We start from the raw sequence: 16252 nt of genomic DNA on the forward strand, positions 1-16252 counted from the left end.
AATCCCCTTTTACTGACCCTTTCAGGTATAGTGAGCATGTTTTTGTCTCTATGCAAACACAAAAAGTGTCTTGCCTTCCTCTTTATGTTTTTGATCACTTTGCATCGTGTGTTCACAGACCATTGTTTGACTATATCATCATCCCAACCACTTAGGTTAAATCAGCATATGTAAGCTGTGGGGCTCTAAGGAAAGCTGAGTCGGGCAAGAATGGGACTGCTTGGCATCAGAGTCTTGCTTCCTGTGGTACTCAAATGAAAAAGCACAATACAGCTGTGACTAGCCAGAATGCCTATGAATAAAACATAACCAATGTATTAGTGCTCAGATATCTTTTCATTTCCAGTTTGAATAGCTATTTTGGTACTTTAAAGTTAATATGCATATAGGATAGCAGAGGATTAATAATAATTTATGAGAGGTATTTCCACTTTAGCACAAAAGCTCATACACAACCAACAATATGCAACTACACACGTACACACAGATGCACCAAGACTAAACAAATTCATTCTTTCAGGACATTTTTTGAGAAAGTTTTAGCATCACCACAGTATGTTTTCAATAGTTTTTTTTTTTTATTAATATGTGCTGATACAAGGTCAATCTGACCTGCAATGATGGAAACACTCACAGAAAACTATCCCCTTTGGCCCAGACTGCTGTCAAAGCAAAGACTGTACGGGGAAAAAAAATTAAATAAGAAAAATGAACATCATTCCTGCAAGAAATCAGAAACAGAACCAAAGTATTATGTTTACTTCAGGTTACAAAAATCTCAGCGGTACATGATAAATAATCCATATTACAGAAAAAGCACAGAAAGCTTAAGAAATGGTTCTATGGACCAATGACCATGTGAAACCCACTGGCATAAACTTTCTACTTTAACCTGTTATGTAAAACTGCCAGCAGCACCCAGTAATTTTATTCCTTAAATTTAAGCGTTTCAGGGATGTCAAATACTGACCAGGATCTACTTTGCTGAGTTAATAATACATCCACACTTTGCAATCTGCCAACTCCAGCAAGTTGATTGACTGACAACAGAGCATAGCAAGTTGCTAATTCTGTCTAATTCCAGGCTAAATTAATAGAGACCCTAAACTGACTCAGAATATCCCATCAAAACTGTCATCGCCAGCTGTTCTCTGACAGCCACAGACTGGATAAGGTTGCATCTTTATGTCTGATCATGGACGGAGATCATTGCAACCACTGACAGGCACATGTAGGCACATATCAGTTCCTTCACATTCTCAGAGACAAAGCAAGCAGTGGGAGAAAATGCAATAAAATCTTGTCTATAGATTCTACCTGCTGCTGCTCTGTGAGGAAAATAAATATAAATCTATAACATTCTCCACTCCAATGCATAAAAACCTATTTATTGGTGGGTGTTTTTTCAGTGAGAAAATTAAAAGACAAGTTTGTTTTGGATTTGGACCTTGGGATTTCTTTGAAAAAATCGACAAAGAAGTATAACTCTTGTACTGCCTCATCACCCCAAAATCTCTGTTGCTGGTCCCACCCTGCGCATCAAATGTTGCCTGTGTCCTGAGATGCTGGCACAGCTCTAGGAACACTTTTTCTAGACAAAGGGATAAAGACCAAAATCTTCATCATAACCCTGTACTGTATGTTCTCCATAACAGACTTAAAAATACTGTAACATAATCGTGTGAACATGCACTGAGAATTTAATAACAAAATAGTATTATCATTGTTCATATTTGCCTTTTAAAAATGTCCTTAGTAAAATCTTGTTGCACTTACAAACACACTTACAGTCGTGCTTTAATTAGCTGATGTGGCAGTGGCTAAATGTTCACATTCTTAGACTTAACCATTACATCATGTTCCTTCTTCTGCTTTGCTTTTATCAATTAGCATTAATTAGCTGGCTTGAACTGGTGAATTAACATGCCGACTCGATTGCCATAAATTTATAACCTCTGGCCTTTAAGCCATCAACTGAAAGCAGTTGGAAACAAAGTAGCGGGTCCATCTCCCCTCATATCCACATATAGTCCTGCAGAACAGCAAACTTTATGTATCTGTCACAGCTTTACTGATGTTGTCCCGGCTCTGTGTCCGCTTCAACCCTCTGCTCTTTTCTAAGCCCTCCTCCTTGTTTGGCATATACAAAACGTTTGTGTGGAAGGGTCAACTCTATGTGAACAGACTGCAGCCCTGCTGGGACCACTGTCTAATGATAAACTGATCACTATAGCGGACTCTCTTCCAGTTCGAAGCATCCCGGGGTAAAATAGAACTGTTTCAAAGACTGCACAGTCTCTTTTCAAACAACTTCCCACATAGCCACTGAAGCACATGCATGTCAGGTGCACCACTGTGGTGAACAGGGAGTATTTTCTTTCTGACATTTGCAAACAGAAAACAAAAGAATGGAGGAGAGTGAGTTAGTGCAGTAATTTAGCACCTACAGATTTATTATTGTAATCAGATGTTTGGAGGGCTTTGAACGGCGGCGCAACTCCCATTGTGTGAGACTCCGTCCGACAGCGTGGGCTGCAGACCTTCTACAATATAATCACTATCATTTACCACAGAGCAGCCCTCCTCTGTTTATTGAGATATTAATCTGAAATAAACAAAGCTTTTGACAAAACAAATTAACACGCTCAAAGAAGTGTTGCACTAATGGAGTCCATTGAGACTGATATTAAAATGTGGATGAGTTTAAGTGGATGAGAAAATAAATGGAACTGGGCGGTACAGGAATAAAGAAAAGAAGGCCCAAGGTGACGCACATTCCACCTCTCATGGGGTGGGTCTGTCTAAACAGTGCTTCTCCCCTGGTGTGAGTCCCAGCTGAGCACTGGAGATCAGCGTCAGCATGTTATGTCAGATACAGTGAATGAAGGATGGAGTTAATGATGATGCTGATGAGAAGAATGAGGATAAAGATAATGATGGCCATCTTGTGTTTCCCATTAACACTTTCACCCTGGAGTGAATTGTTTTTATCTTCAGTCCTGCATGCTAAAATACATTCAGTTGTCCTCAGTTGACTGGTGAGTGCTCCTTCTTCACGGTGCCCACACCACTGAGCCATAAGATCACCGCTCTACTTGTCCAGCACTGTGGCAGACTGAACATGTGCATATTTATCTTTTCATTTGTACATGCAGACAGTTCCCAAGTCCAGCAACAAATACGAGCCATGTACCATCAAAGAAGTATTGCACATGCTCCCCCTGTGGCTCAAGTGATGACACGAGCACCGTCTGTCTGAGGCTCATTGTACTCCATGGCCCATACAATGTTACTTAGGAAGGGGATTAGAATGACTAAAAGAAAATAGTGGCAAATCCTTGTAATCTCTCTCTTTTTTTTTTTTTCATCTCTCTTTAACTCTCTCTTCCGTTCAGCCGCAGGAGCCACAGCTAAAAGCTGTCCTTAAGGTTCTCTTAGAAGTGGGACACTCAGGCCCTCGCCAAATGTCACACTCCAATAGAAGCATCTATTTTCCACTCACGTCGTGTCCACATTTTACATGCTTTTGCTTGGTGCAGGTTTAACAGCATATAGTTTAAAAAAAAGGGGGGTGAGAATAAATTCTTAACAAATATTCTAAATATACTTATGTAATTAAAACAGATTAACTGATTCTGGCATACCCTAAATGAAGGATAAAAGGAAGCTTTCTCCCCATAAAAGGTCAAACAGATATGAGCTGTATATTAAAGGATATTCGTGAGCATCGCTCTTATGACAGCTCATTTTGCTTGCATATATTTGAAACGCGTTCTTCCCGATCAATGAACCCTGCATGTCATTTTCATCGTGTTACGTTGCCTCACGTCTCTCGAGGTACTCTTTATTTTTCTGTCCTCTGTGCACCTTAACATGGCGCTAAGAACAGCTTCAATTTGAGGCGGAAAAATAATGGCAGCTTTCTGAGACGAGTATCCCTCCTCATGTGATCTGTATTCAAGTCACGTCACCAAAAAAAGGAAAAAAAAAAAAACCTTTCAACGGTGTGCGCACTCACACTCACAAATCAGACGCAGCACACATAAGCAGGCCCACAGTTACATTCACACGGACATGCACACAAACACATGCATACAGGGAAATAATAAACTGCCACATTAGGCTTTGGAGTAATGCTGAAACTATCTTTAAGAAAAAGCAAAATGCAATATTCTCTGATAGCAAAACAAATGTCATTACTATACATGCTGAAAACCCATGTTCTTAAAGTATGTAATCTGGTTATATCGTCCAAATAATACAAGCACAAACCAAGTCCCTTTATAGATGCTGTTGATCACCCACAATGCTTTAGGTTGCCTGTGAGGCACAGACTGAAGATTGACATTTGACAACATCTATCTCACTTGCCCCGCACCTTCAGCTCCCGCTGCCTTTGGAAATTCAGCTTGAGGAATGTCAAAGGTCAAACATTAACCACATGTTATGGATTTATACCACATAAAAATTGAGCAGTTTATTCTTTTCATTCATTTGTGTAGATAAAACCTCCTGCACATCTTAATCTCTCTCATTCTTTGTCTAAGTCTGCCTTTCTTTGCAAATTAGATCAAACACAATAACACATAAAGAAAAACAAGCAAAAAAAAAAAAAAAAGCACAAGAGAGATCAAGCAGCGGGGGAGAGAGAGATAGAGTTTCATTCAGATAACAACTCCAAAACATTTTTATTCCGTTCTTTTCATATGTTTGTTGTAGTACAAGAAGTCATTTTTCATATTATTTATTACCTTTTGTTGCTTTTGATCATCTGGTGTCTATTTACATAGTAGGAATAAAGTAGATTCATGTGTGGTTCATATGTACACAGTTTTACCCATTCGTTGGCCAGTGTGTCGGTGACGTTTACAGTCCTGTTTGTCACAACGACACGCAAAGAATCAAGTCCAGTTGAACTGTCTAGGCTCTAACAGCGAAATACAAGAGGAGGTGGTGGGGGGGGGGGGGGGGGGGGGGGGGCACACCAATTCACACTTGGAGCCCCAGGATGTAGCCTCAGTCAACAAATTGAATATTCTCTTCAAACAACAGCAAGGCAGTCATTAAACTTTTCAAATGCCTGAAGCAAAACAGCCACAGAGAACAGTGGCAAGTGTTGCTCAGTCTTAGGGGTGCAGAGTATTCTGCTCTGGACGGGTGGTGCAGCGCCTCCTCAGTCTCTGTCTCCACCTCTACTCCACTTCTGTACAGTCGTCAATTCACAGCAAGAAAAAAAGAAGGCAACTACAAAGAATCAGCTCCCACTGCCTGCTTGGAATAAAAGCTCTTACTCACTTTTACTCACATGAAGTACTGTCTTCCCTTTTGATGCTCAGAAATTAGCACTTCTGGATGAATCCAGTGTGTATATGCGTGTGTGTCTGTGTGTGTGTGTGTGTGTGTGTGTGTGTGTGTGTGCCTTGTAAATGTTCTTGTTTCTGTTCTGGCTCAATAAAACATTTTGGCAACAATGAGGAGCTTTCTGTGAGACATTTTTTTTTAGATAATAATGGTGTACTATACTCCCTGTCTCCTCAGCTAACTACCCCTATCAAACGATGACTTAAAAAAGACCAAGAGATGGTAAGAAAGGGAAATGAGACAAAGTACAAAATAATATCCCCATCTCGGGAGGCAGGTATGAAGAGAAATTACATAAAAAACTTTAACAAAGTTTGAAAGTTTGAAATATCTGAAGGTAATAGGGGTGGATTGGTACATTCAGAGTGCTGGACTTGGCCTTAGGGTACCAAAGGAACTGGTGACGACTGAGGTTAGACAGAGCTGATCAACACTCTGCAGAAAAACTCTCATCATTCATCTCCAGAGGATGGGGGAGGGTTGATGTTAAAGGCTGCTTCTGCAGAGTCAGCAACAACTCCCCAGAAGGTCAATCTGTTTGCTCATATGTTAGTTAAATAAAAGTCAAGAGAAAGAAAGGCAACCAAACAAGCAGAAAGTGGAGACATACGAGAATAGACGAGCTAATAGGAGGCTCTGGTCATCACATTAGTCCCCAGGTTCCTCCTTCATGCTCAAGTCACAGGCTGGTGACAAGTTGCATATGTCCATCTCCTTCGTTGTGGGCAGGCTCTTGGACCGGATGCCCCTCCCCACTCGGTCTCCGGGGTGGGGCCTGGTAGAAGGTCTGCATGGGGGCCCCACGAGAGCCCAGAGCGGGCCTCCCAGAGCTGTAGTACAGCTCCTCAGGGGGCTGAGCGGAACGAGGCACCACCTCCAGGGGCTCAGGACTGCTGTCAGGGTAAGGTGAGTCTCGCAGGTTGGTGATGCTGGTGTACAGGGAGTCATGGGCAGGGGAGTCTGGTACCCTGTTGCCTCCCTGCCCACCAGCACTCTGACCACTGTGGCCGCTGTGGCCAAGGCTCTCTGTAAGGTCGGCCGTGTAGCTCTCTGACTCCTCTGGGTCACTCTGGTAGAGGACTGACTGGGCACGCTGCAACAGCAGGGGCTCCTCCAGAGCTTTGTATAGCAGCTCTACATCCTGTGGTGTTTGCTGCCGTGATTCTCTCAGAAACTCGTCATCTTCATCCATGCTCACTGACGGTTCTGGCCTGGCCACAGCTGTCCCCCGGCCAACCCCACTGTTGGGGGGTCCCCTGGCCAGACTGCCATATGCTCTGTCCTCTGCATCACCAGTACCTCCTCCGCCTCCCACGACAACACCACCTCTTAGGTTGTTGTGCACAAGCTCAGAGATGATCATTTTCTCAAAGGCCGCAGCATCAGAGAGGTTTCGACGGATCCCTCCTCCTCCCAGGGTTTCGGAACTGCGGGGATTGAACATAGGTGAAGGAGTGTCACCGCCTCCACTACTTAGGAAGTCACAGCTGCCCCCTCCACCACCCGACGGGCCACTGCGCATGGAGTAGCTGTTGTTGAAATTGCCATTCAAGGGAAGAGTTTCCATTCCACATGTGTCACGGGGCTTAGACAGTGTCGTCTCTGGACCCAAAACAGACAAGACAGATTATTTTTGCATTATTTTCATATGGTGAGATTTCAAGTGTTGGAAAGAAAGTAAAATGTTCATTCAACTAACTTGGATCACGGAAGGTTCCTGCACATCCATCAGAAAGGCATGTTGAGAGATGCAATAACATAGTAAGCAACTACACTGATGTGATACAGCTCATATTTTACTGGTGTAAAATATTCGTATAGATCAACTCCTCTCCAGTCACTCTCAAACTCCTAACATGCATTGCCATAATAACTCATATGTATGCACATTTAGTACAGTTTGCATGATACCATGTTGTACCAAGATTCAGAGAGCGTCTATGTTCCATGGAAATTGCAAATATGCATTTACCACCGTCAGTGAAATCTGCATGAATACTTAACCCACAGAATTCTTGTACAGTAGCATTAATATTTATTTGATCAATTCCCTTCTGTGCAATAAATATGTTGTGGGTTTGCTACCGAATTATCATCACAGCAGAGGAAAAAAACCACAGCTGCCGAGAAATTTAGAAGTGTGTTCATTTTTAATTTTTAATGTGTAGTTTGACTTTAATCAACGTTCTTCTTTGGTGGTGGTGCGGGTAATTAGACATTCTAATGAAGTGCTCTCTATCCTCTCTACCGCTCCCTTCTAAAAATGACTGGGCTGCCAGGCCCTTGGCCATCAAGCTTGACGTATTCTGCAGAGAGGCTTTAAAATATTTAACAGAACCGCAGCCTTAAATTTCAGTCCTCTGAAACTAAGCCTGATACTCTGCGGGTACAAACTCAGCCAGAAACCAGCCACACACGTAGACTTACAGCTCTCATTTAACACTGTGAATATTAGGACTGTAGTGGAGTAATTAACAAAATGTGTAGAAATCTCGGCAGTGTTAGGCATCCAGAAACTGCAGAGTGGGAACACGAGGGTTATTACAATGAGCGCACACACCTGGCTAACCTGCATCCAGAAGGCCTGTCCCTTGTCGCAGAGCTGTCTGATCTCTTTCTATAGCCGTCGTGGCTGAAGCCAAGAATTTTTGTAAGCCAGGGAAGAGGAAAACCATCCACAAGATTTCTGGCAGCCGCAGCTGTAGCTAAACTTCTAATCAATTTGTGGCTGTTCTCGTGAAGATTCGAGATCTGACCAGATGGCTGGTTAGGCTGTAGGCACTGTTTGGCTCTGTTCTGCTCAGCCTAGTGAATTTGTCTGACAGCTACATAGTCAGGGAAGACAAACACACACATACGTGCACATGCTCAATGGCAGTGAGTGCGCATATACCATGTCAAACTACTGACAGAGTAACAGAGAGACGGACAGCAGCGTGTGTGCATATTGCACACACACGCGCACACACACACATGCACATATTGACAATGCTGCATACACAGACTGACATGTTTATGAGGCACTAACCAGTAGAGTTGAATACACCGGGTGATGGCGGGGTGAAGCTCTCAGCCAGCAGCGTGTTGTAAGGAGACGTGCCAGTGCGAGTCTGTAACACTGGGTTCGTCAGGAGGTGATTGCCCATGGTTCCTGCGAGACACAAACATTTAAGAAATGAACATAACCATAAAGTCGATCATGAATTTTACTTGAATTTTAAGCAGAGCGAGAACAGAAACCAAGCAAACAATAAGTGTCCTGAAATTCCCACTCTAATAACATCTGGAATCATGAAGATATTTACTGTTTATTCAGATAGGGTTATTTTTTATTTTTTTTGTTATGCCATATCTTTATGGAGTAATGCATTTCACAGTGTTCCCCGCAGTGTTTATGCCTGCTGATTGTAACCTTTGAGCAAAAATACAATTGCAGGGGAAGGGTGCTGCTCTGAGCACTGCCATTCTTCTTCTTTTTTTTCTTTCCTTTTCACTCTTTCTCTTTTTTTTTTTTTTTTTTTTTTGGCTCCTTTGGCTCCTGACAATGTAGTCAGATGGGGGAGAACAGTAATGCGTGCCATTATGCAGTCTAAAGGTGCAGTCATGGAAACACAGTTAATTTCACAGTGAAATGTGAATGCCACTACAAGACAAATATAATTCAAAGAAATGGCACAGTGAGAATGTTGTATAATGCCCATGTATGGCTCCAGCCTGAGGCAACTCGAACAGAAATGCCATGAAATTAAAAATAGGACAGCATGACGGAGAGTCGTCCAAGGCAAAGTGCAACCTTCAGGTCCCCTGCCTGCTGTTTATCACACAGCAAGGGAGCAGAGAATTCTAAAAAAGTAAAATATGCACTCATACAAAGCTATTTATTTGTCATTTCCCCTCCTTTTACACTTCCTCTGTCCATCTTTCTGGCATGCCACACAAGTCCCACTCCGTTCATTTTCTGGCGCGCTTCGCTGTGTTGACTCCACCACATTTTCTTAGCTCCTCGTGCCAGAATCTTTTTCAAACACTACCAAATTAGTTGGGATTAGTTTCTGTGTGTACCTCATGGGGATATCTTGCAGAAAATTAAAGAAACTAGCTCTAACTCTAGAGAGAAAGTAGGGCAAGGGGAAGCATGAGAGGAACAGTGCATGCGTGTGCGCTGCATGCCTTTTCTTCTGGACAGATTACTATTGTCAGGAAGAGACTGCAGTTCATAAAGAAGTGAATTGGGGAAATCAAAGAGATCTTAGATGGCAGTGATAACAACGCAGCATCTCTCCTCCAGACTCTGCCTTTTTAATTATTTCTCCGTGATAGCGCCTCACTCTATATCTATCTCAGCGCTCGCTTTTGTCTTTCACTTTCTGCCAAACTTTGCACCGAACAGAAAAGCTTTAAAGCACATTTGTTTGTGTTTGACAGCAAATCATGAAGTAAATGTACATAGTGTGTCTCTTCCAGGCCCGATGATTGCTCTATCGTGAAGAAACCAACCCACCCCACCATACACAAACGCATACACACATACATACACACCTCTCATCCATCCAGCTCACTCACAGCACACCTCTTCCTCACCCCCTGCCTCGCTCCTGTCTCTCTCCTCAATTACAATAATTACCCCCTGTTCGCTCACACGCTAATCAGTTCATTAAAAACAAAATGGATGAAATTAGCATAGGGAGTGACGGCTGATTTAGCAACTGCCTCTGTGTCACGATCAACACCCCGCCAAACCCAATCTGGAACCTTAGCCAACCTTGATCGTCTCAGTGTCTCTGATTGCTGACACCACCAGTTGCTGCGGCTCAGACAATCAGTGGCACATGCATTTTTCATGTCCTTATGTTAAATCAGTAGCACTGCTTTTACAGGTTTTTTTTTTCTTCTCCAGTAACGGCACAAAACAGGTATGCATGTGAAATAGTTTTTAGATTGGTGATCAGATTAACTTTAAACTGAAAATAGTTTTTAATAAGGATTTGACCATATGAGAGGATGGGATATTGTGACGCTAATTGTTTGTCTAAATCTTTTTTCTTTTCTTTTTTCTTTTTTAATTGAAAAATGATCATAAAACACAAAGAAAAGTGAATAAACAGAACAATTAAAAATGTGTTTTGTCTAAAAAAAAAAACCAACTTTCTATTGGAACAGCCTGCAGAACTGCTTCTAATGGCAAAGAAAATATGAAAATTATTTATACTCTATATGCAGCCAAGTGGCTTCAGAGTCATTTTTCCTGGCTGATCACTTCTAAATTCACTTCATTACAAAGGCAAACCTCGGCAGAACCATTTATTTTACTTACATCTACACACATATTAGTAGAACGTAGCAGCTGAGTTCTGTATATTTTTGCTGCAGTTAAATACTTTTAGTAAAAAGCAGTTGCTGCTATTCAGTCATATATTATTCAATCTAAACTACTGCATTTGCTATGATTAACTTTTGTTTGTAGTTTGGCCAAGCGACAGCAAAGCATTATTAGTTAAAATTAAAGTAACATATCAAGTGGATGGCCACATACTGCATCAGCGTTCTATAATGTAATATGCAAACATTTAATGCTGAAAAGCAACATTTTCCTATTTTAATGAATGTTTTCTTCATGTGTTTAAGTATTTATCAGCATGTTATGTTTTTTTCAAGCATGCAAATAAGAATTACTCGATGGGGTGAATTAGAGCAGTGATAGTGGGAGGCCTAACCTCGGTTCAGTGTCGGGGTGCTGTTGATGTCTCCTGCCATGAAGGAAGACTCCGTCTGCTTCCGAACTGTGTCATTCCACATCCTACGGATCCGACTCTGGAGGAAAGAGCAGAGCGTTGTGAGTAGAGGCGAACACACAAAAATGTTAAATACAGAAACGCGGTGGGTAGATTTTGTAACTCAGTGGGGCAGCTGTAATCAAAACTGTGGGGCTTGTTCTAATCCAGAAGAACAATAGACAAACAGGCCAGACAAAGAGACTGAAGCGCCTGGTAAAGAGGCATGCAACTTTCCTGTGTTATCACGAGACGCATTAATAAGCTTGAGATGTGTAAGACATGATTGCAGTAGTTGATAGAGTTGTTTTGGGTTATTGCATTGTGGGAAATCTTGTTTGTTGATTGGGAGGACTAATTAGTCATTTTTGTGTAGTGTGTGTGTGTGTGTGCGTGTGTGTGTGTGTGTGTGTGTGCGTGTGTGTGTGTGTGTGTGTGTGTGTGTGTGTGTGTGTGTGCGTGTGTGTGTGTGCATGCGTATCACTGCATGTATGCCAGCTTGTGCAGCAGTTTTTGATAGTTTACATGGTCCCTGCATCTATATATAGTACACAGGAGTCTAACGTCTTCATTATGAGTCATCTACCTTGTGATACACAGAGCTGCCAACACTGTGGGGAAACTTTAAAGTAAAACATTCACAACAAATATGATCAGACCAGATATTTAGCATGATGATTAGATGAGCAGGTCAAATGGCTAATCATGATGTAACACACACCATACAGCAGTTTACCGCACCACTGAGAATAAACTGCTGTTTTATTTGCTGCACATATTCCTTGACCGTGGGCTGAGAAGCAAGTTAAAGAAGAAAGTTCAACTACTTTGGAAAGTAATCAGTGAGTCATCTCTATTGATCTGTAATCAAGCCCCCACATGTACAGTCATTTTGTATTTCAGAATCCCACATAAAAAAACCTTTTAAATAGAGAGAAGCTCTGCAATAGATGAAGAGCTCTATGATATTTCCCTGTATTTTAAAGCAATTGCACTTTGTTTTGTCATCTTTTTTGACAGCGGTCTAAAAAAGTCACATACTATCATGAGAGTCATTTAATTCACAAAATTGATATTTCATTTTGTTCCACTGAAACAAGCTGGAAAGTTAAATCATCTTGGTGCACAGGGCAAGAAAAACACAATTTGAAACTCATTGATGCTTAAAGACGTGTGCCAGTGTGGCTTTGTGTCTGCTGGTCTTTTATGTGTAAGTCTGTCTTGCCTGCACCTGTCTGTGGGCCGCCGCATGGCGAGCTTGGCTGCCGCTGTAGTAGCGATTGTTTGTACGAAGGCCCGAGTTCTTCAGGGCACCGTGGGAGCTGCTGGTGGATGTGCGGCTGCAGCAGTAGGAGTGACGCAGACATTTACTGTACTCCTTATGGACCTGTAAAAAAGGAAAAGAGAAAAAACACCACCGGAAGAGTGGGCTGCTTTTAAGAGTCACTCATAAACACAAACACTTCATTTCAATAGGCTGAACTGACTGTGGAGCAACAGAGCTTTTTATGGCATGTATACATGAATACCGAATGTCAATTAGACATGAATGTTCATTTATTTTTTATCTTCTCAACACTTCAATTGACTGCTCATAACAAATTTTTACAACAAAGCATTTCTTCAAAAATCCGCCTTGTTTAGCTACCTTCTTTTGCAGGGCACAGTGGAAGATGAAGATGAACATGCCCTGGAAAGCGTTGAAGGTGGTGAACAGATACGCCGTGATGACCGTATTCTCATTAATAAAGAGGAGACCAAAAGCCCAAGTTAGCCCAAGGAGGAAAAGTAGTGCGATTGCCCCTAGAGCCCATGACCTGATGAACGTAAAAATAAGAGATCTGTCAATAATTTGAGGTGCGGAATTGATTCTGAATACATTTTTTAATCCAAACATTTGAACTTACTTTATGTTGTCCAGACGACTAGAGTCAGGTTTGAGTGCTGAAGAGTTTCTAATCATCTTATGCAGGGTAATTGTGAGGAAAATTAGATTAAGCTGAGTACAGAAGACAAGAAGAAGTAAAAAAAAAAAAAAAAAAAAAAAAAAAAAAAGTATTTGTACATTAGTACAGTAAAAAAAAGACAACATATTGCTGAAGTACTTTTAATATGAGTGAGTGTTATTAAAATTAGGAGGGGAGTAATAGTGTTTGACAGCATAGCTAATACCATAATAACAAATGAAACGGGTCCAATGAAGCTCCAGATGAAGTAGTTATCCACTCGCAGCCAGCATCTGGAGTGGCACAGGAGAGGAGAGAGTTATATGCAACTAAGCCCATGAACAAACATACACTCACACACAGTGAGCCTTACACACACACAGGCATGCACACACAAGCAGGCATGCGCACACTTCTTCCCTGTCTCAGCGGATTATCTTATGAAGGCTAATCATCAGGCTTCGGCTAAGTGTGTTCAGAAAACCCAGTCTGTGGGGAGGCACAAGAGCCATTCACACAGCACTGCATATTACATTTCCAGCTGGGGGAATAACATAATCCTACTTCTCAATCTGCAGGTGCAAAAGGCCTGTCTTCACACGTACGCTTTCTTGGTCCCATAGCTCCTGTAGTCTATGGCTGCCGAGATGCCCACCACCAGTGCGGGGAAGCAGTAGCCGCACAGATAGTAGTATTTTTTGCGTGAGTATTCGCTCTCAAAGACCTCCACGAGCATGAGATAGAGCTGCACACCCTCCAGACACATCCAGGAGAAGGCAGCCAAGAAGAAGAAATGCAGAAGGCCAGCAAAGATGGGACAGGCAATCTGAGGGAAGCAGCCAGGGAGAGACCAGAGAGAGGAGAACAGCGGGAATGAAAATATTAAGATGAAGAAAGAGAAACAGTTAAGATTCAGGCATAAAACCAAGTGAAAATCAGAAGAGGACAGAGCAGAGTAACTATAACATAGTTTTACTGAATATTAACAGAAAAAAAAACTGAAAAGCTGCCCCCTGGGTGACTGGTTCTCTGCACATTATTGAGCGATAATTCATTACTCAGTGTGGTAAATGTTTTATAGAGGAACTTAATGACACGCTGCCTCAATTTTCAGTGTCACAGTTATTCAATAAAAACTTTGCAAGTGTTTTGCTGTAAATGTCACTTTCAAGTTAGAATAAATAATAGGCATCCTGACCTTGTGACTCACTTACATTTGAGGATTTGAAGAGGGGCATAATTAAAACATTAGGCTTCTCTCACTTTTGCGAAATGACTGTAAAATCTTTTTTAACTTTCAAGAAGACAAACAAAACCCAATTTCATGGAAAACCTGAAAAAGTTAGCAAGTAGAATGGGAATTTGCGTGGCTACAAACTCACATGGTATTCCGTTTTGTCGATGCCGATGAGGAAGAGCAGTTCAGCAATAAAGAGGTTGATGCAGAGGTTCTTGTGGATTGTGTTGCGGTCAGTCTGCAGGCCCCGCAGAAAGCAGAAAGTGGAGATGCAGATAGCGAGACACACCAGGGAGATGACAATGCCCACCCAGGTGATCACAAAGAGGATCAGTTCATGCATTCGGCCCTGGTATTGAGATTTAAGAAGTGATGGGTAAAAGAAAAAGATGACAGAAGGGAAGACAAAATGCAAATTATAAAAACAAATAGAAAGAAAAAATAGGATGTAGTGGAAGAAGAATGGTGGGATGGGAGATGAGCAGTAGAGACAAAAGGGGGATGGATGAAACGGGGGGGAGGGGAGAGAAAGAGCCAAATTGCCTTATTTAATATTTGTAAATATATGCAAGGAGCTAAAGTGTGAAGACAAGAGACAAGACATCCTGAAAAAAAAACATGACATTTAAATTCATGTGAATGTCAGCTAGAAGTACTGGGACATAAATTTGTAGGCCGGTGCCTCCCTGAAAGGAGTGAAAGGAGGAAAAGAGGAAAATTCAAAACAAAGAGCTTGTCAGCCTTCAGAAGGAACATTATTGTGCATGTGTGTGAGGGTGTGTGACTATGAGTGAGTGAGTGCTAATGCAGACACGAATGAGTGTCTGCATAAATTACCCAGCTTCCATTTAAACAGGGGTCTGCCACGCCCTTGTTTACTCACATGGGGCTCGTGGTGAGCCATGAGCACGGCAAAGTTGGTGAGATGGCTGCAGGAGCAGGTGGTGTGTGTGTCGTTTGTATCCAGAAGCCTGCAGCCCTGTGATGACCACTGGCCTGTCATGGAGCGCTCAGAGTAGTTCCAGAAGGAGCAGTTCGGAGTGTGGTAATCTTCCATCTGCCAGACAATAAAAAAAAAAAAAAAAAGATATGAGGGAAAATGTTGATGTATGTTTATGAGTTAAAACTTTTTCATTTGACTTGAACTACCTGTAGATGCTTGAGTGTGAAAATCACTGGCTGGGTAAGAAACACCCTGCTGGACTCTTTGTTGATGGAAGCAGCAATTACATGGGAGTTGACTGCAAGTTGCTTCTTCTCATGGTTCAGCCCTTCCATTTCCATTTTCACTGTGGCGTTCTCAGTGGATAGGAAGGATCCCAGATTTTTATACAGAATGAACACCACCTTTACTTGCCCTGCACAGAGAGCAGTGCAGAATAACCATGAGAAACAATGGCAGGACGGGAAAATTACAAACAGACCAAGTGAAAAAAGGCAGATGTTACATTAAGAGAAACTAGCGATAAGATGACAAAGGGGGAGGGGACAGAGAGAAGGGGGGGGATACAGAAATGAGGGCAAAATATGGTAACAGCAGCAGTGGTGGCGGGGATAGAGAGCATAAAGTGACAGGCTGAGTCAAAGGGAGACGGAGAGAGAGAGTTAGTGAAGGTTAGAGTGATGGTAAGGACCGTTTCATTTTGACTGGTGGAAGAGAGCGAGATTTAATGTGGAGGGCAATGGAACATTCATCCCTCAAGCATTCACAGATCTCTTATTATTCCATATGAATATTTCATGTGCGTTTGTTTCAATCATTCTAATCTCGTTCCCACTGCAGAGCCGAGCAGAGGCAGAAAACAGAGGAGGGTAGGGTTGAGGGACTGTGGAAGGAGGACGGGAGCGAGGGAGGATGACAGAGGGGGAGGAGGAGGGCTAGAAACAAGAGAGATGGCAGAAGGGGATAAGATGGTGGAAAGTCTGAGCGAGGGAAT

At 42.2% G+C, this 16252-nt stretch overlaps 1 protein-coding gene across 3 annotated transcripts in view; it reads right to left on the minus strand.

The window, feature by feature from the left end:
• Positions 1 to 4568: 4568 nt before the first annotated feature.
• adgrl1a (adhesion G protein-coupled receptor L1a) overlaps positions 4569 to 16252 on the minus strand; it is a gene marked incomplete at its 5' end in the record, with an annotated part of 50290 nt that continues 38606 nt past the window's right edge. Inside the window, 12 exons of one of the 3 annotated variants that reach the window (XM_079252302.1) lie at positions 4569 to 6963; positions 7061 to 7078; positions 8390 to 8512; positions 11076 to 11172; positions 12364 to 12519; positions 12781 to 12949; positions 13040 to 13131; positions 13305 to 13371; positions 13684 to 13904; positions 14461 to 14553; positions 15199 to 15372; positions 15465 to 15673. In XM_079252302.1, coding sequence (XP_079108428.1) covers positions 6041 to 6963; positions 7061 to 7078; positions 8390 to 8512; positions 11076 to 11172; positions 12364 to 12519; positions 12781 to 12949; positions 13040 to 13131; positions 13305 to 13371; positions 13684 to 13904; positions 14461 to 14553; positions 15199 to 15372; positions 15465 to 15673 — 2342 coding nt within the window. In that variant the 3' untranslated portion in view covers positions 4569 to 6040. Of the gene's footprint in view, positions 6964 to 7060; positions 7079 to 8389; positions 8513 to 11075; positions 11173 to 12363; positions 12520 to 12780; positions 12950 to 13039; positions 13132 to 13304; positions 13372 to 13683; positions 13905 to 14460; positions 14665 to 15198; positions 15373 to 15464; positions 15674 to 16252 lie in introns of all 3 variants that reach the window. The other 2 variants (XM_079252300.1, XM_079252301.1) reach the window with 2 other exon arrangements.

Source organism: Telmatherina bonti (genome assembly GCF_933228915.1).
Source record: "Telmatherina bonti genome assembly, chromosome: 14".
NCBI lineage: Eukaryota > Metazoa > Chordata > Actinopteri > Atheriniformes > Telmatherinidae > Telmatherina > Telmatherina bonti.